The sequence below is a fragment of the Chlorocebus sabaeus genome, chromosome 10 (genome assembly GCF_047675955.1).
Source record: "Chlorocebus sabaeus isolate Y175 chromosome 10, mChlSab1.0.hap1, whole genome shotgun sequence".
NCBI classification, from domain to species: Eukaryota; Metazoa; Chordata; class Mammalia; order Primates; family Cercopithecidae; genus Chlorocebus; species Chlorocebus sabaeus.
The window spans coordinates 119,904,869-119,928,849 of NC_132913.1; the positions used below are offsets into that span (position 1 = coordinate 119,904,869).

Consider the following 23,981-nt stretch of genomic DNA (forward strand, 5'->3'; position numbering starts at 1 on the left):
TAGCCAAGCGTGGTGGCGGGTGCCTGTAATCTCAGGCACTTGGGAGGCTGAGGCAGGAGAATCCCTTGAACCTGGGAGGCAGAGATTGCAGCGAGCCGAGAACCCACTACTGCACTCCAGCCTGGGCAACAGAGCAAGACTCCATCTAAAAAAAAAAAAATAGATGGAAACAAATTGTGTGACTTTTTCTTCAGCTCTGGAAGCTTAGTTTTAGAGGCCTTGACAACCATGAGGATTTCACAGTACTGATCAATATATTCTTCAAGCACAAGGCACCCGAGGCAAGCTTCAGCAGTAACCACAGAATGGCGGGACTCAGAGAGTTTTGTTTGCTGATTTTTTATATCAGGGGCTAACGTCTGGTCACGTCTGTACCCCAGGTGACCTGAGCTCTGCCAGGAGTGGTAAGGAATTCTCAGCTCGCCCTTCTGCTGTGGGTCACCCGCTCTGGATTCCTGGTGTTAGTTGCAGATTATTTGCAGGAATCTTCTGGGAGCCTCTTGGTCATTTTGGAGGTTGAGTTTGGTGAAAACTAAATCATACAACTGTAAAGCAAAAATAAACTTCTAAGGCCCTCCAGCCATCTGAAAGGCCTTCTTCCTTGGCCAGGGCACTCTAAAATTTAACCTCAAAGACTCGTTCAGGCCCTGAGGAGAAGTGGGGTTCCAACATGCCTCATCATCCCCTCCAGCATTACAGCAGCACAGACCTTAAGTGTGATGAGAAACACTGACAGTCTATTCTCTCTGAAGCCTGCTACCTAGAGGCTTCATCTGCATGAGAAAACTTTGCTCAACACAACATCTTACCATAACCCCGATATTCCTTTCCATTGATAATAACTCTTTCAACCAGTTGCCAATCAGAAAAATTTTAAATCTACCTATAACCTGGAAGCCATTCTGGACCAAACCAATGTATCTCTCAAATGTATTTGATTGATGTCTCATGTCTCTAAAATGTGTAAAACCAAGCTCGCCCCAACCACCTTGGGTATATGTTCTCAGGATGTCCTGAGAGCTGTGTCAGGGGTTATGGTCCCTCATATTTGGCTCAGAATACATCTCTTCAAATATTTTAGAGTTTGTCTCTTTTTGTCGACATAATCCATCAATCCACTTAGGCAGCTGCATTGAACTCTAATGCTCCCCAGTCCACTGAAAGATGTATGTGGGAGGGGGTACTGTGTCAACCCCTGGCCTGGGGCACCCCATTTTCTTCCCCCAGGACACCCGAGAACCACCTAGGGTGGGTGCCTGCATGAAGGGTGAAGGAACCAGCATGGAACTCACTATTAAACAGGAGAGGTACACATTCCTGTCTTGGGGCGCCCCCTGCCCAGGGCTATGGCAAGGCATGTGGTGAGCCCAGCACATAGCAGGGACTCAGGAGGGCCTAAAGTCCTTTTAACCAAACCCCAAGGTTGAGGTTGGTCCCAAACTACTTGGACCAAGGCAGGCCACTCAGGCTGCGCAACTCCCTGTGAGCAGGGGCGTCTCACTCACTGCAGAGCACAGACTCCAGAGGGCACCACAGGTTCAGTCCCCACAAGACCTGGAGCCTCCTTAAGCCCCTGCCCCTGCACAGATCCAGTGATTGGCACAGGAAGCCTTGTGAGCAGGAGAGAGGCACACGCTTCCTGTAGCCTCTTGGGAGGACTCAAGGAGGTTCCCTGCTGGGCCCCTCTCCTGGCCTGGGTGCTGACGATGCATGTGATGGTGCCCTAGGCCCTCCTGGGTCCAGAACAGGTATCCCTACCTGGTTAGCATCTGCATGACTATACTCCAGCCTGGGCAACAGTGCAAGACTCCATCTAAAAAAAAATAGATGGAAACAAATTGTGTAACTTTTTCTTTGGCTCTGAAAGGGGCTTCACCCCTAGAGGAAGCCCCCCTAAATCCCAGCCTCCCAAAGGGGCCTTCAGATGCCTAGTGTGGGATTTACTATGTGGGACTTTCAATTGCACCTTCTGACCTAAGACGGGCCCCAGGCCTACTGACTCCATCCAACCAGAGCTTCCTGCTTCGCTACCAGGGCACACACCAGGCCCCCAACACCAAGAAGCAGCTGAAGTTCCTCTTGATAGAAACTTGCCATCCGGGATGCCACGGGGCATGCATTGGCCAGGGTATGTTATGACTTGACTGCTGAAGCCAGGTTTGGAGCCTGGACTGCAGTGTCATAGCAGTACAGGGAGGGTGTAGTCAGTGGGAAACCCACCGACATTCAGACCCAAGGGGTGTAGAGACACACTCCATTCCCATCTGGTTCTTGTTGGGTAGATGGAAGGCAATGAGAACCTGTGGAGGGAGCATCTCTGTAGGAAGGTGGGGGGAGCTGGGAGGCACACACCTCCTCCACCACTACCCTCACATCCTAGCCTCCTCATCCTTGAAGGCTGTCCTGGTGGCCCAGCCACAACCATTTCCTGACAGTGCATCTTCTGTGCCATCCCTGGGCTGGGCCACCAACCTGTCCGCCCACACCCAGTGAGCCTCCTCTGACCCTAAGGTCTGGGTCAGGCACCCCCGTGGACTTGTCCACTTCCTGCCCAGTCTTCTTGACTAAGCACTGGATGCTGAAGTGGATGCTGTTCAAGTTGTTCTTGTAGTAGGTCTTGCTGTGGACTTCAAACTGCGGGAGCACGGGCAACACTCAGCCGCACACCAGGAGGGGGCTGCCAGCAGACAGCGCCACAACCTGGCCATGCAGGCCACCTGCCCTCCCAGGTGCCATTAGCAGAGGGGCTGTGGTCAGGTTGGACAGGCAGGGACACAGTCCCACCTCATAGTCCTTGTCCAGGGACCCAGTTTGAGCAGGAAGTCCAGGTAGCCGCCATCATCACCATGTCCTGAAGCTGCGGGCTGGAGGTCAGGTGAGTGAGGGTGAGGCCCTCACTGGTTGCCAGAGGGCTGAGAAATTGCAGCTGGGCTAAACACCAAAGTTACCCCAGGGAAATTACTTACGCCTTCCTCCCCACCTCTGCCGCTGTGCGCTTCCCTCCTCTCCCCTCCCCTGCTTTCCCTTCCTCTCCTCTGGCGCTCAGGGACCCCTGGGCAAGGCCACTGCTCCCCGGGTCCGCGGCGGGTGGCGGGGCGCTCAGGGGGCACAGTCACACGGATGACGTAGCGCGGAGAGTTCTGTTATCCAGGCTGACGGTGAGCGAGAAGAGCGCGACGGAGCTGTACACGCCCTGCACTTCTTTTTTTTTTTTTTTTTTTTTTTGAGACGGAGTCTCTCTCTGTCGCCTAGGCTGGAGTGCAGTGCCGCGGTCTCGGCTCACTTCAAGGTCCGCCCTCCAGGTTCACGTCATTCTTCTGCCTCAGCCTCCCGAGTAGCTGGGACTACAGGCGCCCGCTACCATACCCGGCTAATTTTTTGTAATTTTAGTACAGACGGAGTTTCACCGTGGCCGGGTACGGTGGCTCACGCCTGTAATCCCAGCACTTTGGGAGGCCGAGGCGGGGAGATCACGAGGTCAGGATATCGAGACCATCATGGCTAACACAGTAAAACGCCCTGCACTTCTTACAGCAGCCGGTTGAGGTCCCATCGCGCCGTGACTCCCAGACGCTCCGCCGCGCCGCCCAGATCCCAGCCCCTGCAGTCCTCAATTACCTCCAGCATGGTGCGCGGGCCCAGTCGCTCGATCTCGCGCATCTCAAAGCACGAGCAGAAGAAGGCGCGCACCTAGTGTTGGGCAGCGCCGGCAGGCGCCGCAGGCGCTCCTGATTTTGCTAGCCGATGGCCTCGATGGTGCCATGGATGAGGTTGTCGTCGGGGATGGCGTGGCGCCACAGCCAGCAGCCGCCAGCTAAAGAGTAGAAGTCCTGGCATGGGTCGATGCTGCCGTCCAGGTTGGCGGCCAAGAAGCGAGCGGCGCGCGCGGGACAGGCGCCTTCGGGACAGGCGCCGCCGCCCGCCGCGACCGTCCCAGGTACTTGAGCGCCAGCACAGCCGCCAGGATGGCGCAGAGGCTGGCGGCGAACACCAACCAGACAGCAGGCTCACCTCGCGCCACTTCCAGCGCTTCAGCCTGGGCCCTGTGGCGCTACGCCCGAGGGAAGCCTGAGCGCAGGGAGGCCCCGCGTGCGCCCACACGCGCCGCAACGGCTCACTTACTTGACCTCATCGTAGTGCGCCATCAGCGAATACGGTGGCTCTATGGCGCCCAGGCCGCTGCGGTGCAGTGCTGGGCCACCTGGGCTACGGGATGCGCGTGGCCGCCGGCCTCCTCGTGGGCCTCCGCGTGGCTCCCGGAGCCACAGCTGCGGGAAGGGTAGAGGCGGGTTCAGGAGGCGCAGCAGACCGACGGGCTCCCGGGCACCGCGAGGTGCAGAGGCCCTAGCTGCGGACCTCATTCACTGCGGAAACCAGGGACCAGGAGGGCTCGGCGGGGCCACCACCCCCACGTGCAGTGAATTCTTCTCCCCTGTCCCCTCCATACACACACCTGCGAGCCGCAGGGTTGGGAGGGCCCTGATGGGAAGCAGGAGGCGCTGGGCACGAGGCCTGGCATGTAGTGAGCCTTCATTAAAAGGCCGTCGCTCTTCCCTTCGCCTTTCTTGTCCACGACCTGCCCCAGCCAAGGCCGGGTAGGGTGATGGGGAAGGAGCGGAGGCTGGAGTGAGGAGGTGCCTCTCTGCGGCACTTTCAGCTCTCCCAGCTGGGTCCAGACAGACGCTCCCCAAAGCAGCCAAGGAAACAAACTCTGTCCTCGCGGAAGTCCGCGGGATCCACCGCTCCAACCCCGCTCGCTGGCTCCTGCTCGGTGGCCCGACGGCCCACCCGCCCCTTCCCCAGAGGGGAGCGCCAACGCCCCAGGGTTGCGGATCCACAACGCACCTCCTGGAGGGCCCTGATGGAGAACCCGAGACCGGCTCCGTCTGTCCCCTACTCCCACTTCCCGTGTGGGTCCGCGACCGGAGCCACTCCTGGCTTCAATAGGTTCTCCCCAGAACCCAAACTTGGGTGAAGTTTTACCTCCCACGGGGCATGAGCTCTTCGGATGCGCCCCACTCCTGTAGCCGCGCGGTGCAGTTCCCTGACCCCGAGAGCCGAGCCCGGGAGCCGCAGACACAACCGCAGCCAGAGCTGCAGCCCAGAGTACTTAGACGAAGCTGGGAGGCTCCGCGCAGCAGCGGCGATGGTGGCGAAGGCTGCCTGGATTCTACGCCATTTACCGGGCAGGTGCGCACCTGAGCAGGACCCGGCCCAGCGGGCCCGCTTGGAGCCAGAGCGTGAGCCTGAACAGAGCTGCGTGGGCAGCCGCTGTCTCCCAGCGCCCTTCTCTGCAGCCTAGCCGCCCGCCCGCCCGCCGGTCCAGCCGTGTCCCGGACCCGTGAGGGCAGCAGATACTCCCGGGAGGGGTCCCTTCGGATCCCGCGTCCCCACGCCGAGCTGCCCACCAGCCGGCTAGAAAGGGGCTGGAGCTACGCAGTTCGCGGCCGTCCTGCCCCAGCCCACAGCCCTGGAGTACCGGGCTGGAGCCCCAGGAGGACTCCTCCTAAAGGATAAGGGGGCGCTGATGGAGTGCCTGGGCTGCCCGCACAGCGCCTGCGCACCTTCACCAGGGAGTTTCCTTGTCCTCCTGGGAACCTCTGTCCAGGATCAGCTCCCCCCGGGGCGTCTGGGCTTCTGGTTGGCCTCGCTCTCTTCCAACAGCTCCTGACCCAGGGAGAGCAACGGAGCACCCTGCCAGAAGAAGGCCTGGGGCTGCGAGTGCGGCCCCCATGGTACCAATGCACAATGACCCAGAGCACAGCAATCGCAGCCTATCAGAGGTGACATGGGTTTAGCCTCTGACGGTCACCCTGCACAGACTGCCAGTAAAGAGAGGTCCGAGGCCCAGCTCCTTGGCTCCCCTGCAGTGTCTCTAAAAGGGAAGCTGAGGCTGTGGGTCAGTGGGTGATGCCAGTAGTCCAGGCTCCAGTTCCACCTTGCGCAAAGGCCTTCCTAACCTTTCACCAAAAAATACTTCTGCAAGGACATCTGCCCAGCAACTGCCTGTTCAACCTCAGACTGGTGCCACTCATGTCCTTGATCCTTGTAGCCAAGGATAAGTATCTCAAAACAATCCTGTGATCCTCCTCCATTTTCCTTTTAAAACCTTTGTCTTCCTTCACCTCCCTAAATTCACACGTACTTTCCTATGACCTGCTTATTCCCATTGCAATACCTATTTCCAAAGAAAGTTCATTTTATTTTAGAGTCCTTCTGTATTTGTTATGCAGTGTCACATAGTGGAGCCAGAAGTGGGACCGAAGTGAATTCAGCTTGGGCGAATCAGAGTTTCCTGGAATCTAACGCAGGGTTGACTGAGCCCTCTGCAGACTGCCCTTTCCAGGAGTTGATTTTCTGTTCTGGAGAATCTCCTCAAGTACCCAGACTCCCTCCCTTTGGTCAGTTCCTTTTCACTTTATTCTGGATGTGATTTGGTTATAATCTTAAACAAAATACCTTGCATCCCTCCTGAGAGTATAAAGGTTGGGTTCCTTTTTCTTTCTCTCTCTCTCTCTCTCTTTCTCCCCGTCTCTCCTCTCTCTCTCTCTCTCCCTCCCTTCCTCCCTCCCTCCCTCCTCCCTTCCTTCTTTCTTTCTTTTTCTTCTTCTGCTTCTTTACTTTTGGCAAGCACTTTCTGGTGTAAAGAGAAGTGCCCTTCTGGTTTGAGGACTTTGAGTTCTAAATAATTTATGTTCTGTCCATGAGGCAAGTCTTTCCTGGTGAATTCACTTTTGGTTCTGCATGCCTGGCTGAATATTATGTTTGATGTGCACACCTTGATTGAAATTTTGTGAGCGTTCTGATTTTGGTGTGGTTTCCCATGTCTTTAAGTGATTTGGCTCTTTTTTTTTTTTTCTTGCTTGTTCCTGAACATCTTCTGATCATCCCACAGCAAAAATAAACATAAATAGTTTAGCACCATAGGAAATGTAAAAACACACATAACACACGGTGAGGGTCGGCCCCTCAAGGTGGCTCCTGCCTGTAATCCCTGTACTTTGGGAGACTGAGGTGAGAGGATGGCTTGAGCTAAGGAGTTGGAGACCAGCCTGGGCAACACGGTGATAACCCCGCCTCTACAAATAATACAAAAATTAGCTGGGTGTGGCAGCACCCACCTGTAATCCCAGCTATCAGGAGGCTGATGTGGGAGGATTGCTTGAGCTCAGGAGGTTGAGGCTCCAACTCCTGGCCTCAAATGATCCACCCACCTCGGCCTCCCAGAGTGCTGGGATTACAGCCGTGAGCACCTTTAGCATTTGCAGCGTACATTTTCCCCTGGGTTTGCAGGTCAGGTAGGATTATACGTGTCTCTGCTAGATGCTTCCAGGTCATAAAACTTTAAACCCAACCTAAAAACAAAATGATCTTTGTTTGTGGAGTTCTTTGATAAATAAAACTAATTTAGTATTGCTGCTTTAATGAAAACAGCTATCTTACAAGTTACTGGCAAAATACCTATTTATTTAACTTTAAGGTTCTTAGGTGAACATCTGAGAGTCACAGGCTACAAAAATCGTAAACAGGAAAATAACCTAAAATGAGAACTAGCTTTGTGTAATATCTTAGTATTCAAAACTAATGGGGATATAGTTGTTAAAAATATAAATTAGGTTAATGTAAATGGCATAAATGTCTATAAATAAGCTTTTCTTAGAATTTGAGATTTTTTTGTTTGTTTGGTTGGTTGTTTTTTGGCAGATTCTCTCACTGTGGCCCAAGTTGGAGTGCAGTAGTGAGATCTCGGCTCACCGCAACCTCAGCCTCTGGGTTCAAGGAATTCTCCTGACTCAGCCTCCCAAGTAGCTGGGACTGCAGGTATGTGCCACCATGCACAGCTAATTTTTGCATTTTTAGTTGAGACAGGGTTTCACCATGTTGGGCAGGCTGGTCTCAAACTCCTGGTCTCAAGCAATCCTCCCCTCTTGGCCACCTAAAGTGCTGGGATTACAGGTGTGAGCCACCGCACCCAGTCAGAATTTGAAATCTTTTTTTTTTTTTGAGATGGAGTTTCGCTCTTGTTGCCCAGGCTAGAGTGCAATGGCATGATCTTGGCTCACCGGAACCTCGTCCTCCTGGGGTCAAGGGATTCTCCTGCCTCAGCCTCCTGAGTTGGGATTACAGGCATGCACTACCATGCCCAGCTAATTTTTGTATTTTTAGTAGAGATGGGTTTCTCCATGTTGGTCAGGCTGATCTTGAACTCCCGACCTCAGTTGATCTTCACGCCTCGGCCTCCCAAAGTGTTGGAATTACAGGCAAGAGCCACTGCGTCCAGCCAGAATTTGAACTCTTAAAGTCATGTTATGTTACATTAAGTGACAGATACTCATTAAATATAGGGATCATTTCCAAATAAGATAAAACACAAAAACGTAAATTGCCAAACATAAATATAAGTATGTTTGTGGCTTCTTAAAATTTTATAGAACTACCAAATATATTGCGGTTGTACTGATACACATAAAACAGTGATGTTTCTAAAATTATAAATGGTTCTCATCTGTAAAACGGTGATATGTGATGGTCAGTTGGCCAACATGATGAAACCCTGTCTCTACCAAAAATACAAAAATTAGCTGGGTGTTGTGGCGGGTGCCCATAATCTCAGCTACTGCAGAGGCTGAGGCAGGAGAATAACTAGAACCCGAGAGGTGGAGGTTGCAGCGAGCTGAGAGTGTGCCATTGCACTCCAGCCTGGGTGACAAGAGTGAAACTCAGACTTAAAAAAGAAAAAAAGAAAAAAATGTTTTTTTCTTTTGCTTCCTAGTTTTTCACTAGAAATTAAGGTTGCTAAGAGTTAAAATCTCTAATTAATCTATAGAATTCGGTGGACCAAGTGTACCAAAAAAAGATGCATTTTTGATAAGAAAAATTATTTAAAATGTGTAACAACATGTTTTTGCTTTATTTGGTATTGTTGTATATTTAAAACTTATTTGAACGTTTTATAAATTAAGAAAAATAGAGATAGGATTCTGCTATGCTGCCCAGCCTGGTCTCAAATTCCTAGGTTCCAGTGATCCTGTGCCACCGCCTCCCAAGGTGTTGAGACTGCAGGTGTGGGCCACTGCACCTGGCCAAAATGTGTTCTTTATAGAAATAAAGGAATAATTTTGTCAAATTTGAAGATTATATAATGTTGTCTCAAAATATGGATTTATGAACAAAATAAAAACAAGATTGAAAGGAACCAGTAAGTAGGAGAGAGATGTGAAGAATGTTACAGGTATGAAGATATAGTTTTGGTAAAAACAGTTAAAAAAAAAAAAAAAGAATTCGGAATGACAAAGGATCTTGTATGGTAAATTTTCTGTCCTAAATAAAATGACTTATTACTTAAGAAAGGAGAAGTTTAGGTCAAAGCAGAGGTCTAAGCATGTCATGGAATTGCTAAGTCATGAAAGGTTTGTGAAGGACGAATTTGTGAAAGAAATTTTTGTATGTGATCAAGTTGGCTAAAATTAGAAGGAAATTATTTATGAGTCTTTCTAAGGATTGAGCTTTCATATTAAAACTACACTGAGGATGGGCATGGTGGCTCATGCCTGCAATCCCAGGAGTTTGGGAGGCCAAGGCGAGTGGATCACTTGAGGTCAGGAGTTGGAGACCAGCCTGACCAACATGGTGAAACCCCATCTCTACTAAAAATACAAAAATTAGCCAGGCATGATGGCACATGCCTGAAATCCCAGCTGCTCCGGAGGCTGAGGCAGGAGAATCACTTGAATTTGAATCTGGGAGGCGGAGGTTGCAGTGAGCCAAGATTGTGCCACTGTACTCCAGCCTGGGTGACAGAGTGAGACTCCATCTCAAACAAACAAACAACAGCAACAAAAAAAACCTACACTGATATTGTCCTCTTATGGCTCTAGAAGAAAAAAAGAAAAAAGAAAGAAAGAAAGAAATAGAAAGAAAAAGAAAAAAAACTACACTGATTAAAAAACCAAAAATCTGCTGCCGCGTGTGGTGGTTCATGCCTATAATCATAGCATTTTGGGAGGCTGAGGCAGGCAGATATCTTGAGGTCAGGAGTTCGAGACCAGCCTGCTCAACATGGGGAAGCCCCATCTCCACTAAAAATACAAAAATTAGCTGGGTGTGTTGGCAGGTGCCTGTAACCCTAGCTAGTTGGGAGGCTGAGGCAGGAGAATTGCTTGAACGTGGGAGGCGGAAGTTGCAGTGAGCAGAGATGATGCCACCGTACTCCAGCCTGGGCGACAGAGTGAGACTCTTTCTCAGACAAGAAAAAAAGAAAGAAAGAAAAAAAAAAAGCACACCTAATAATTTGGTCCCCTGTGTTAGTACAACAAAGTTTTTTCTTGAAGTATAGATCTGCTCTTAGAAAATCTAGAAGAGTTATTAATTTTTACTCCTGAAATATATTTCATGTCGAAACTGAAGCTTTTTTTTTTTTTTTTCTGAGACAGGGTCTCACTCTGTCATCCAGGTTAGAGTGCAGTGGCATAGTCTTGGCTCATTGCCACCTTGACCTACCAGGCTCAGGGGATTCTCCTGCCTCTGCCTGCTGAGTAGTTAGGACTACCAACTACTGTGCTAACTTTTTTGTATGCAACACCACACCTGGCTAACTTCTTTATTTTTGTATGGACAAGGTATAAGAAAATTCCAACATTGGATAAAACTATTAGAAATCTAATATTTCACCAGGCATTTCACTCCATGATTACGTGGTATGTCGCAGACATAACCAAACTTCCTTGTCAATTGCTAATTACAATAAACTATCATCAGATTTTTTTTTTTTTTTTTAATATAAGTAGAGGCTGTCTGTCACCCAGGCTGGGTTGCAGTGGCATAATCATAGCTCATGGCAGTCTTGAATTCCTGGGTTCAACTGATGCTCCCACTTCAGCCTGCCAATTAACTGGGACTATAAGTGCATGTCACCATGCCCAGCTAATGTTTTTATTTATTTTATTTTATTATTATTGTTATTTATTTATTTATTTATTTATTTATTTATTTATTTTGAGATGGAGTCTCACTCTGTCGCCCAGGCTAGAGTGCAGTGGCGCATCTCGGCTCACTGCAAGCTCCGCCTCCCTGGTTCACACCATTCTCCTGCCTCAGACTCCCGAGTAGCTGGGACTACAGGTGCGCGCCACCACGCCTGGCTAAGTTTTTGTATTTTTTTAGTAGAGTCGGGGTTTCACCGTGTTAGCCAGGATGGTCTCGATCTCCTGACCTCATGATCTGCCTGCCTCAGCCTCCCAAAGTGCTGGGATTACAGGCATGAGCCACTGCGCCCTGCCATGTTTTTATTTTTTATGTAGATGGGATCTTGCTATGTTGCCCAGGCTGGCCTGCATTTCCTGGTCTGAAGCTGTCCTCCCAAAGTTCCTTCCAAAGTTCTAGGATTGCAGGTGTGAACCTCCATGGCAGGTCTGAACTTCAATCCTATTTTTAAGAAAGGCTATTCAAAGTCTCTGTCATCCACAGTGTTGTCCTTCCCTGAAAGCATCTCCAATCAGATGCATGGTAAAGATGTTACCAAGTACTCTTAGGACAAGTTTCTGATAACTTTAAGAGCAAAGAACTAGGCAGGGCTCGGTGGCTCATGCCTGTAATCCCAACACTTTGGGAGGCCGAGGCGTGTGGATCCCTTGAGGTCAGGAGTTCAAGACCAGCCTGGCCAGTATGGTGAAACCCTGTCTCTACAAAAAAAACAAAACAAAAAAAGACTTAGCTGGGCATGGTGGCAGGTGCCTGTAATCCCAGCTACTCAGGAGGCTGAGGCAGGAGAATCACTTGAACCCGGGAGCTGGAGGTTGCAGTGAGCTGAGATCATGCCACTGCACTCCAGCCTGGGCAACTGAGCGAGACTCGGTGTCAAAAAACACAACAAAACAAACAAACAAACAAAAAGAAACTTGGCTGGGTGTGGTGGCTATTGTCTGTAATCCCATCAATTTGGGAGGCCGAGGCGGGCAGATCATGAGGACCCCAGAAAGCTCAGCCTGAGGGGAAGCCCGTAGGGGTGGTGGGGAGTGGGGCAGGGCAAGCAGAGGCTGGGCAGCAGGTGAGATCCTGGATTCTGGATTCTGGGGGACAAGCCTGGGGTTTGAGGTAAACAGGCCTGAGTGGAGAAGGGGCTGCTGTGGTTGGGCCAGGGTGGGTGGAGCTGGAGGAACCTTTTCTTCTTGGACCAATTTTTGAATTGTGCTACATAACATGGTACATCAGATTTACCTCCTTTATCATTTTCAAGTGTACAGGGCGGCAGTGTTGAATACACACACAGTATTGTGCAGCTGATCTCCAGAACGTTCTCATCCTGCAACCCTGAAGCTCTGTCCCCACTAAATCCCAACTCTAACCCTAACCCCAACCCTAACCCATTACCCCCTCCCCCAGTCCCAGGTAACCGCCATGCCATTTCTGTCTCTAGGAATTTGACTCCTCTAGGGACCTCAGAGAAGTGTGTTCATGTGCATTTGCCCTTTTGTTGTTGTTTTTAAGAATCTTATTTTACAGGAGACAGTATTTGTCCTTTCGTGGCTTTCATATTTCACTGGGTGTAATGTCCTAACCGTTCATCCACGTTGTAACAGAATCTTCGGGCCTCCTTGCTTTTCAAGGCTGCATGATATTTCATTGGGTGGATGATCCCATTTGGTTTCTTCTACCTTTTGGGCATATATATATATTTGAATATGTGTGTATATATATATTTGGGGGTGTGTGTGTATATATATCTATTTGGGTGTGTATGTGTGTGTATATATATATTTGAGTGTGTGTGTGTATATATATGTATTTGGGTGTGTGTGTGTATATATATATTTGGGTGTGTGTGTGTGTGTGTGTGTGTGTGTGTGTGTGTGTATATATTCCAGGCTGGCCTGGAACTCATGAGCTCAAACAATTCTCTGACTTGGCCTCCCAAAGGCTGGGATTACAGGTGTGAACCACCACGTCCCGCCGTCCTTTTGGTTATTCTTGTTTTCAAAATTTTTCCAAATTTTATTAAGACCGTGATAACTGGCTGGGAGCAGTGGCTCATGCCTGTAATCCCAGCACTTTGGGAGGCCAAGGCGGGCAGATGCCTTGGGGCCAGGAGTTCAAGACCAGCCTGGCCAACATGACCAAACCCTGTCTCTACTAAATATACAAAAAATTATCCAGGTGTGGTGGCATGCATCTATAGTCCCAGCTACTTGGGAGGCTGAGGCAGGAGAATCACTTGAACCCGGGAGGCAGAGGTTGCAGTGAGCCAAGATCATGCCACTATACTCCAGCCTGGGTGACAGAGTGAAACGCTGAGAAAAAGTTTTTTGAAAATGAAAAAAAAAGGGCCGGGCACGGTGGCTCAAGCCTGTAATCCCAGCACTTTGGGAGGCCGAGACGGGCGGATCACAAGGTCAGGAGATCGAGACCATCCTGGCTAACACGGTGAAACCCCGTCTCTACTAAAAAATACAAAAAAAAAACCTAGCCAGGCGAGGTGGCGGGTGCCTGTAGTCCCAGCTACTGGGGAGGCTGAGGCAGGAGAATGGCGTAAACCTGGGAGGCGGAGCTTGCAGTGAGCTGAGATCCGGCCACTGCACTCCAGCCTGGGCGACAGAGCGAGACTCCGTCTCAAAAAAAAAAAAAAAACACACTGTAATAAACCCTTGGATTGAAAAAGTTTATAATGATAACTTCTACAATGTAAAAAATAAAAAAGTAAAAAGAGTTTAAAAATAAATAAATAAAATTATCGATGAATCCCAATCAGAATAAATATAAAGTTGAAAACCACACTAAACCAATCACTATATTATTTAGGAAAACATGCATATGTGGTAAAAAACAATCAACAGCAAAGTCAAGATTAACCAAAATACAGGATAGTTGTTACCTCTGGGGAGAAAGGTGGGAGACTCAAAGGCTTTAAATGTCTTAGTAAATCGTTTTCTCAAAAAAGATTTATCCCTAAGAGTAAATAAGGGTTTATTTTTGTTATTCATCTTAAAATGGAACAGATGGAAAAAAAAAAAAAAACCCATATTTTTTTGCATGACCACAACAAATGGAAAATATATTGATGAAGTTCAGTCATTCTTCTGTTTTACTCATAATAACAGACGCCAGAAACCTGGGAGTTACCCTTGACTACTCCCTCACCAACCAAGTCCAGTTAATTTTCACTTCTAATTACACCTATAATCCCAGCACTTTGAGTGGCCAAGGTGGGCAGATCACTTGAGACTAGGAGTTCGAGACCAGCCTGGCCATGATAGTGAAACCCCATCTCTACTAAAAATACAAAATTTAGCCAGGCGTAGTGGCTCATGCCTGTAATCCCAGCTACTCAGGAGGCTCAGGCAGGAGAATTGCTTGAACCAGGGAAGTGGAGGTTGCTGTGATCCGAGAGCGCACCATTGCAGTCCAGCCAGGGTAACAGACCAAGACTCTGTCTCAAAAAAAAAAAAAAAGGATTACTTTCTATTCTTCCCCACCCACAGCACCAAATCCTGGCCCCAGCCACTGTGATTCTCACCAAGAACCCAAATCCCTCCCTCCTCCTTAACACCCCACTCTAATGCAATCTCCATACAGCAGACAAAGCCAACACTTGAAAACATGATTAACTTTGTCTCTCTTCAACTTGAATCTCCCTCACCACCCTCCTTTTCTATCAGAAGCAGCAGAGAGACAAGTACATTGCCCAAGGCCACACAGCAGGACATGGCAGAGACAGGATTCAGAATCTACTAGTCCTGACAGTTCACATGTCTCCTCCACCCACTATCCCACCTTGGGTGATCCCAGAAAAGGGATTGCCCTAACACAGGGTAATCCCGGACAAGAACAGACGATTTCCTGCGATCACCACTTCCCTTCCTTTATCGGCCTAACTCCTAGTTATCCCTAATTCTCAGCTCAAACCACACTTTCTAGAAAAGGCCTTCTTAGGCCCCTTGTCCTGTTCCAGCAACTCCCCACAATTTGACAACCGGCACTTTGTACATCTCTAAAAACATTCCTCTTCAACTAGATTGTGCCCTCCACAAGGGCAGAGGTCTGTTTTGCCCACGATTGTGGCACATGTCACACCCTTGAGCACTCTGGTTTCTCTCCAAATCCATTTCTCCCGAATGTGGGCCCAGATTGGTGGCTCAAGTCTGGAACCCTAGCAGTGTTGAAGGATCGCTTGAGCCCAGGAATTCAAGACCAGCATGGGTAACATAGGGAGATCCTGCCTCTATACAATTTTTTAAAAATTAGCTGCACGTAATGGAAGATAATGGGAGGTTGATGTGGGAGAGGATTGCTTGAGCCTGGAGGTGTGGCGTGATTGCACCACTGCACCCCAACCTGGGTGACAGAGCCAGGCCCTGTCTCAAAAAAATAAATTAATAATAATAATAAAACAGAAAGAAAAAAATGATGGCAGGATATTCGAACTGGAGAAATACATTTTAACTCATCCTGAAGCTATCAAAACATCTGATCCCCATGTGAGAGGCTACAGTTCTGGGCGTGCTCAGGGCCCATGGAAAACAGAGTCGGCCCAGGCACCTTCTACCTGTGCAAGGGAACAGGTGTCAAATTCAAGTGCACAAGCTGCTCTGGAAGACCCAGCCCAGGCCTGGCTGGCTGAGGGCACTGGACTTTCCCCCACCTGCATCGTCCAAACATTAGTGCAAATGCACCCGCACAAACACATATACAATCACACACAACACATGAGCAGTGGGCAAGACTGGCCCGGCCCCACTCAGTGTTGTCACCATTGGCCCCATAGCCGCCCACAGCCCTAGAGCTCTGGGCCCGGATTCCTGCCAGCCCCCGCTGTCCAGGCCAAGGCCAGATGATGGAAAAGGGGGTGCCAGGGCAGCAAATCCCCCACGTGCCCCTTTCCCACAGGGCCCAGGCTCCTGGAATCAGAAGGCTGAACCTAGTCCCTGGCCTGGGCTGTGTGCTTCCAGCCTCCTCTCCTCTCCTCTCCACACCAGAACAGAGCCTGGCCCCAGCTCCCAGGAAATACAGAAAAAAAAAATGGGTAAATGAATGAGTGACAGGGTGTCTTGTTCCACACAAGACACAGGGAGCAGGGGGAGCGGGAGGGGCTCCTGGCTGCAGGATGCACCCCGCACTGTACCCAAAACCCCACCCTTCCCTGGGGGACACATGGTCCCACCCTGAGCTGCTTTTCTTAGGACCCCAGCCCCAGCCCAGCCCAGCCACACCGTTCCACTCTCTTCAGCCAGTCAAGAGGCTGGGCGGGGTCAAGGTGGCAACAGGGGAGGGGCCAGGACACAGTTCTCATTGATTTAAACCCAGGCAGCCTGGAGTGCAGCTCATGCTCCATACCCCGGATTCCCATCTTGCCACTCTCCTGCTGCCCTCCAGACATGTGGGGCCCCTGGGTGCTGCTGCTGCTGTTGGGTCTGAGGCTACAGCTCTCCCTGGGTGTCATCCCAGGTAATGAGGCTCCCCTAGCTGCCCCTACACACAGGGCACCCCCCAGCCCAGGCTGACCTGATCTTTGCTCTCCCCTGGCCAGTTGAAGAGGAGAACCCAGACTTCTGGAACTGCCAAGCAGCCGAGGCCCTGGGTGCCACCAAAAAGCTGCAGCCTGCACAGACAGCCGCCAAGAACCTCATCATTTTCCTGGGTGATGGTGAGTGAGCAAGGCCTGTCCAGCCCCGCAGCCCTCACAGCCCCAGCGCCCAGACCATCGGTGGTTCCAGGACAGCCCTGGAATCCAAGCTTCACACACTTCTGTTCCTTCAGGGATGGGGGTGTCTACGGTGACAGCCGCCAGCATCCTAAAGGGGCAGAAGAAGGACAAACTGGGGCCTGAGACCCCCCTGGCCATGGACTACTTCCCATACATGGCTCTGTCCAAGGTAAGGGCTGGGCCACCTTAGAGTCTTCCAAGCAGAGAAGGGTATCCTGGCTATGGAGTGTGGTAGGGCGGAGGGACCCTAAACAGCTGGGCCTCCAGTAAGGAGCTGGAGGCAGTTGGAATCCCAGAGGACAGAGATCAGGGTCTGTGTGTCTGCCCCAGAGAAGAGCTCAGAGTGTCTCTGTCCCCAGACATACAATGTAGACAAGCATGTGCCAGACAGTGCAGCCACAGCCACGGCCTACCTGTGCGGGGTCAAGGGCAACTTCCAGACCATTGGCTTGAGTGCAGCTACCCACTTTAACCAGTGCAACACAACACGTGGCAATGAGGTGGTCTCCGTGATGAACCGGGCCAAGAAAGCAGGTGAGCTGGGGCCCACTGCGGGATCAGGGCCAGGTCACAGACCTTGGTCACATATCCTGACCTCTGTCACCCTTAGGGAAGTCAGTGGGAGTAATGACCACCACACGGGTGCAGCACGCCTCACCAGCCGGTGCCTACGCCCACACGGTGAACCGCAACTGGTACTTGGACGCCAACGTGCCTGGTTCGGCCCGCTGGGAGGGCTGCAAGGACATTGCCACGCAGCTCATTTCCAACATGGACATTGACGTGCGACCCCAGGGCCAAGGGTTGGGGCTGGGCAGAGAGTAGCAGGGGGCACCAGCTCAGCCCCAGGCAACCAACAGCCTGATCTGGGTCAGCAGGGTCTGGAGGTGGGGTTGGGGGCATAGAAGGTGCAGCCTAGGCCGGGCCATTCCCACAACCTTGGGGAGGGGAGCCAGGGGCTGTGCAGGAGGAAGTGGCACAGGGCCAGCCAGGCCCCAAACCCACATGCCCCATCCTCTGTTCCCAGGTGATCCTAGGTGGAGGCCGAAAGTACATGTTTCCCATGGGGGCCCCAGACCCTGAGTACCCACATGACTACAGCCAGGATGGGACCAGGATGGATGGGAAGAACCTGGTGCAGGAATGGCTGGCGAAGCACCAGGTGATGGGGGCTGGCCGGTGCAGGAGACACAGCAAGGGGAGGGCAGAGGTGTGGGGCTCAGGGCTGTGGGCTGAGGCCTGGCCTCTCCCTCCCTGCAGGGTGCCCGGTACGTGTGGAACCGCACTGAGCTCATGCAGGCTTCCCTGGACCCGTCTGTGACCCACCTCATGGGTAATGACCCCCTTCCTGCCCTGGCATCCCTCAGACAGCCTCAGATGGCACCTTCTGAGCCCGTGTGCATATCTGCCAGCACCCTCCCACCCCTAGCCTGACAGTCACCATTAGACTGGGTGTGAGCCAATGAGTGAGGGGTAAGGGTGAACCTACCTCTGCACGCTGATTCGTATCCAGAATGCTTTTTCTGAAAAAACGCTTTCTGAGTAGCTGTTCCATCTGTGGTTGCATTTCCACCATTTCCTCATAACGTTGTTTTTACTTTATTTTTTTATTTTATTTTATTTTATTTATTATTTATTTATTTTGAGACGGAGTCTCGCTCTGTCGCCCAGGCTGGAGTGCAGCGGCCGGATCTCAGCTCACTGCAAGCTCCGCCTCCCGGGTTTACGCCATTCTCCTGCCTCAGCCTCCTGAGTAGCTGGGACTACAGATGCCGGCAACCTCGCCAGCTAGTTTTTTTTTTGTTGTTTTTTTTTTTGTATCTTTTTGTAGAGACGGGGTTTCACTGTGTTAGCCAGGATGGTCTCGATCTCCTGACCTCGTGATCCGCCTATCTCGGCCTCCCAAAGTGCTGTGATTACAGGCTTGAGCCACTGCACCCAGCCAACACTGTTTTTATTTAAAAAGGCATTTACTGTTGGCAATACATCTTGTCTGCTATATCTTCTCTTTAGTGGCTCACACACACCGACAGAAAAAGCGGTTTGTTTATTTCCTTATTGGAACAACACCTGGCAAATACCTTCAGCTGAGCCATGTTGGGAACATCTGTGCCTTCAGCCCACTGCAAAGCAAACCACCCACACTGGGTACTTGGCTCTAACGCAAGTTTCTTCCAGTCTTCGGCAGTGTTTTCTCTATATCTTCCGACGGTGTTTGCTGACAAAGAAATGCCTTTCGGTTTGTCGACAGATCATTTACTGCTCATTGTTTCTGCCATTTTTCCTGCAACAGAAAGAATTAAGTTTCTCCCATGTGGTAGGTGTTTTTAGTCTCACGCTATCATGCAAGAAACTTTAAAAGAGCTTTCCAAATATTAGTCATTGCATATGGAAATATCAAGAAGTACTGGGTTGAACTGCACTTAAATTTAAACATTGATGGGAAAAAATTACACTCTTTCTTCGGTTCTGAAAGCTTCGTTTGGCCGGGCACAGTGGCTCACGCCTGTAATCCCAGCACTTTGGGAGGCAGAGGTGGGCGGATCACCTGAGGTCAGGAGTTCAAGACCAGCCTGGCCAACATGGTAAAACCTTGTCTCTACTAAAAAATACAAAAGTTAGCTGGGCATGGTTGTGCATGCCTGTAGTCCCAGCTACTTGGGAGGCTGAGGAGGGAGAATCACTTGAACCCAGGAGGCGGAGGTTGCAGTAAACTAAGATCTTGCCACTGCACTCAAACCTGGGCGACAGAGCGACACTCCATCTCAAAAAAAAAAAAAAGCTTAGTTTTAGACACCTTGCCAACCATGAGGATTTCACACTGCTCACAAGTAATTAAGTAATACCTCCAGGAACAAAGGCCCAGGGCAAACTTCAGCAGTAATCACAGAGTGCGGGAAATTCCAAGAGTTTTGTTTGCTGATTTCTTCTTAATACTTTATGTTTGCTGATTTTTTATTATTAGGAGCTAACATCTGATCAGGTCTGTACCCCTAGTGACATGCGCTCTGCCAGGAGTAATAAGGAATTCTCAGCTCTCCCTTCTGCTGTGGTTCATCTGCTCTGGATTTCTGGTGTTAGTTGCAGATTCTTTATAGGAATCTTGTGTGAGCCTCTTAGCCCTTTTGGAGGATGAGGTCGGTTAAAACTAGATCATATAATCCGTCAGTCCACTTAAGCAGACACACTAAACTCTAATATTCTAAAACTCTAAAACTCTAATACTCTAATACTCCGCAATTTGCTGAAAGCTTGCCATCTGGAGGGCGTACTGTGTCAACCCCTGGCCTGAGGGCCTGAGTCCCTTACTCCAGGACACCCAGGAACCACATGGGGTGGGTGCCTGCATGAAAGGTGAAGGCACCAGCATGCAGCTCGATATGAAACATGAGCTCTTGGGGTGCTCACTGCCCAGGGCTGTGCTGAGGCATGTGGTGAGCCCAGCAAACAGTAAGCACTCAGGAGGGTCTGATGTCCCTTTAACCAAACCCCAAGGTCCAGGTTAGTCTTGAGGTGCTTGCAGCCTAGGCAGGCCTGAGCAACTCCTTGTGAGCAGGGGCATCCCACTCCCTGCAAGATTCAGACCCCAGATGGCACCACAAGTTCAGTCTCCACCAGATCCGAGGCCCCCTGCCCATTGAGTGCCTGTGAGCCCCAGATGGCACCACAAGTTCAGTCTCCACCAGACCCGAGGCCCCTGCCCACTGAGTGCCTGTGAGCCCCAGATGGCACCACAAGTTCAGTCTCCACCAGATCCGAGGCCCCTGCCCACTGAGTGCCTGTGAGCCCCAGATGGCACCACAAGTTCAGTCTCCACCAGATCCGAGGCCCCTGCCCACTGAGTGCCTGTGAGCCCCAGATGGCACCACAAGTTCAGTCTCCACCAGATCCGAGGCCCCTGCCCACTGAGTGCCTGTGAGCCCCAGATGGCACCACAAGTTCAGTCTCCACCAGATCCGAGGCCCCTGCCCACTGAGTGCCTGTGAGCCCCAGATGGCACCACAAGTTCAGTCTCCACCAGATCCGAGGCCCCTGCCCACTGAGTGCCTGTGAGCCCCAGATGGCACCACAAGTTCAGTCTCCACCAGATCCGAGGCCCCTGCCCACTGAGTGCCTGTGAGCCCCAGATGGCACCACAAGTTCAGTCTCCACCAGATCCGAGGCCCCTGCCCACTGAGTGCCTGTGAGCCCCAGATGGCACCACAAGTTCAGTCTCCACCAGATCCGAGGCCCCTGCCCACTGAGTGCCTGTGAGCCCCAGATGGCACCACAAGTTCAGTCTCCACCAGATCTGAGGCCCCTGCCCACTGAGTGCCTGTGAGCCCCAGATGGCACCACAAGTTCAGTCTCCACCAGATCTGAGGCCCCTGCCCACTGAGTGCCTGTGAGCCCCAGATGGCACCACAAGTTCAGTCTCCACCAGATCTGAGGCCCCTGCCCACTGAGTGCCTGTGAGCCCCAGATGGCACCACAAGTTCAGTCTCCACCAGATCCGAGGCCCCTGCCCACTGAGTGCCTGTGAGCCCCAGATGGCACCACAAGTTCAGTCTCCACCAGATCTGAGGCCCCTGCCCACTGAGTGCCTGTGAGCCCCTGCACAGTTCCAGTGATGGGCATAGGAAGCCTCAGGATCGGGGAAGAGAAGAATGCTCCCTGCAGCCTCTCGGGAGGACTCAAGGGGGATCCCAGCTGTGCCCTTCTGGCCTGGGTGCTGACGTTGCATCTGATGATGCCCTGGTCCCACTGGTTCTAGGAATAGGCCTCCTCACTGGGTTAGCATCTGTGTAACTGGCCTTTGCCCTCCTCCCAAGGGGTCCCCAGATGTCTACAGTGTGTGGGATTTACTATGTGGGACTTGTAATTGTACCCTCTGAGCTAAGGGGGCCCCAGGGCCTACTGACTCCATCCGACCAGAGCTTCCTCCTTTGCTATCAGGGCATACACTGGACCCCAACACCAAGAAGCAGCTGAAGTTCCTCGTTATAGAAGCTTGCCACCCGGGATGCCACCAGGCATGCGGGTATGTTATGTCTTGGTCACTGAAGTCAGGTCATAGAGCCTGGACTGCAGGACATTCTGTGGTTACACTACAGGGAGGGTGTAGTCAGTGGGAGACCTGCCCACATTTGGACACAATAGGTGTAGAGACACACCCTGTACCCATCTGGTTCTTGTAGGGTAGATAGAAGGCAATGAGCACTGTGGGGGGAACAGCCACCTCTGTAGGAAGGTCACAGAGCCTGGACTGCAGGACATTCTTGGCAGCCCAGCCACACCCATCTCCTGACAAAATACTTTCTGTGCCACCTCTGAGCTAGGCCACCACCTTCCCGGCTACTACCTCATGACCCTCTTCTGACCCCCCAGCTCTGGGCCAGGCACCCATGTGGACCTGTCCACCTCCTGCCCAATCTTCTTGACTGAAAGCTGGATGCTGAAGCGGATGCTGTTCAAGATGTTCTTGTAGTAGGTCTTCTCGTGGACCTTAAACTATGCGGGGCACGGGCAGCACTCAGCCACAGACCAGGGCAAGGCTGCAGACAGTGCCACAACCTGGCCATCCAGGCCCTCCCAGGTGCCATTAGCAGAGGGGCTGTGGTCAGGCTGGGCAGGCAGGGACACAGTCCCATCTCATACTCCTTGTCCACAGACCCAGTTTGAGCAGGAAGTCTGAGTAGCCGACCATCGCCACCATGTACTGAAGCTGCAGGCCAGAGGGCAGGTGAAGGTGGCACGGGGCCTCAGGACACAGCGTCCCTGCCCACCCCCCGCCCACGAAGGAAAGGAGTACTAGGCCAGCCTGGGAGTGGGCTTCACGGTGGGGGAGGCAGGCCTGGTCAACTCCACGAAGGCCTCTTTGTCCCTTTTATTCTCTTTCACTGGCACACAGGAGGTGCTCAGTCAATGTTCATGGGACCAACCGGTGGCACTGGGGGCCCCTCGCCACCGCCCCAGCAGCTGTTCTGGTCTCCATGCAGTCCAGCTCCTCCAGGCGCTGGCCCTGGAGGTACTTGATGCCTTCCACCAGCTGCCACACCTGCAGGGTCAGGGGTCGGGGAACAAGGGTCAACCCAGCAGCCTTTCACTCTGGTCCATCATTCCTGGCATGAAGGAGTCTTTAAGCACCACTTGCTAAGCCCAGAGCTCGGTGCTAGGCGCCAAGAGGACACGTTGGAGGTAGGACTCTAGATCCTTCCCCTCCAACAATAAGCTCGCAGGCTAGAAGAGGCAACAACTGCAGCAACCATCATGGGCATCCCTAAGGAGATGCCTCCTGAGCACGGCTGAGAAGATGGGCAGGGGCCTGGCGGGGAAGGCCACCTGCCACTGACAGACCAGGAGGAGGAGTCCTGCGGAGGAGCAGCCTGGAGCCTCAGAATGGGCTGAGGCCTAAGCGGGGCCTGGTACCCCTGCCTTCAGTGGGATGTGTGGGGCTCCCCACGCTAGGACCATGGCTTCGGGAGGGCTCCACCCTCAGTTCAGCACCAGCCTCCCCACCCTAAAACAGAGCAGCCCACCTTGGCTGAGGCGGGCTGAGAAGTGTTCATGTACAAAGAGGGCATGAAGCGCCATGCCAAAGTGGTGGTTGGCCTGGCTCAGGCTGACCCGGGCCAGTTCCTGTGGCTTGTTACTGCCCTCTATCTCCCGTGCCAGCTTGTGCAATGCCTCACGGAATGACACGAACAGGTGCTCACTCAGGACCACCACCACGCCCCACACAAGGTAGTTGTGCAGGATGCTGGGAGCCAGATGAAGCCAGTGGGGTGTCCAGAAAGACATTCATATGGGCCACCAAGAGCACCACCCCGCCTGTACTCCCCAGCCCGCGACTGGACCCAGCACCCAGATAGTCCCTCAAAGAAGGGGCAGGAGGTCATCCCAAGTATGTGGAGGCTGGAATTGGAGTGTGCTGAGCTCAATGACACAGCAAGACACTCTTGCTACTGCTGCCAGCCCCTGATGTGATGGGTCAGGGCTTGAATCATTTCCTGACTTGCCATGGGGAGACAGCGTTTGATCTTGAGGGTGACTGTCTGACTCAGAACTGGCCTGCAAAGGCCTCTGTTCCTCCCCATGGTAGATAGACACCACGAGGCTCTCCCAAGGGTGGTGCAGGAACAGCAGAGCTGTAGCCACACTTTCTCTTTCCAACCATCTCTAGGTGAGGAAACTGCAGCTCAGGAAGCTCCCAGCCCTGCCCAGGGCCTTGGAAAGCAGAGGGGAGAGCTAGGATCGGATCTTCGGGCTCTGGGTCCTTTTTGAGCGCTGCCTCCTTTAATGTGAC

General features: G+C 51.8%; 1 protein-coding gene and 1 pseudogene across 1 annotated transcript; one reads left to right on the forward strand and one right to left on the reverse strand.

Moving 5' to 3' along the window:
* Positions 1-3,249: 3,249 nt before the first annotated feature.
* On the reverse strand, positions 3,250-10,718 carry LOC103218075 (endothelin-converting enzyme-like 1; annotated as a pseudogene).
* LOC103218081 (alkaline phosphatase, germ cell type) lies at positions 4,996-23,965 on the forward strand. The gene is made up of 12 exons (XM_073020255.1): positions 4,996-5,190; positions 5,298-5,341; positions 5,677-5,735; positions 16,366-16,437; positions 16,520-16,636; positions 16,750-16,865; positions 17,056-17,230; positions 17,307-17,479; positions 17,724-17,858; positions 17,957-18,029; positions 21,632-21,716; positions 23,859-23,965. The coding sequence occupies exons 1-12, from the start codon at positions 4,996-4,998 to the stop codon at positions 23,860-23,862; spliced, it is 1,248 nt and encodes a 415-aa protein (XP_072876356.1). The 3' UTR covers positions 23,863-23,965.
* The last annotated feature ends 16 nt before the right edge of the window (positions 23,966-23,981 follow it).

Excerpts from the sequence above, each read along its gene's own strand:
- LOC103218081 (XM_073020255.1), top strand. The coding sequence starts at position 4,996 with ATGAGCTCTTCGGATGCGCCCCACTCCTGTAGCCGCGCGGTGCAGTTC. Across the intron at positions 16,866-17,055 it reads CATACATGGCTCTGTCCAAG|ACATACAATGTAGACAAGCA; the intron begins GTAAGGGCTGGG and ends CTCTGTCCCCAG. Across the intron at positions 18,030-21,631 it reads GTCTGTGACCCACCTCATGG|GGCATACACTGGACCCCAAC; the intron begins GTAATGACCCCC and ends CTTTGCTATCAG.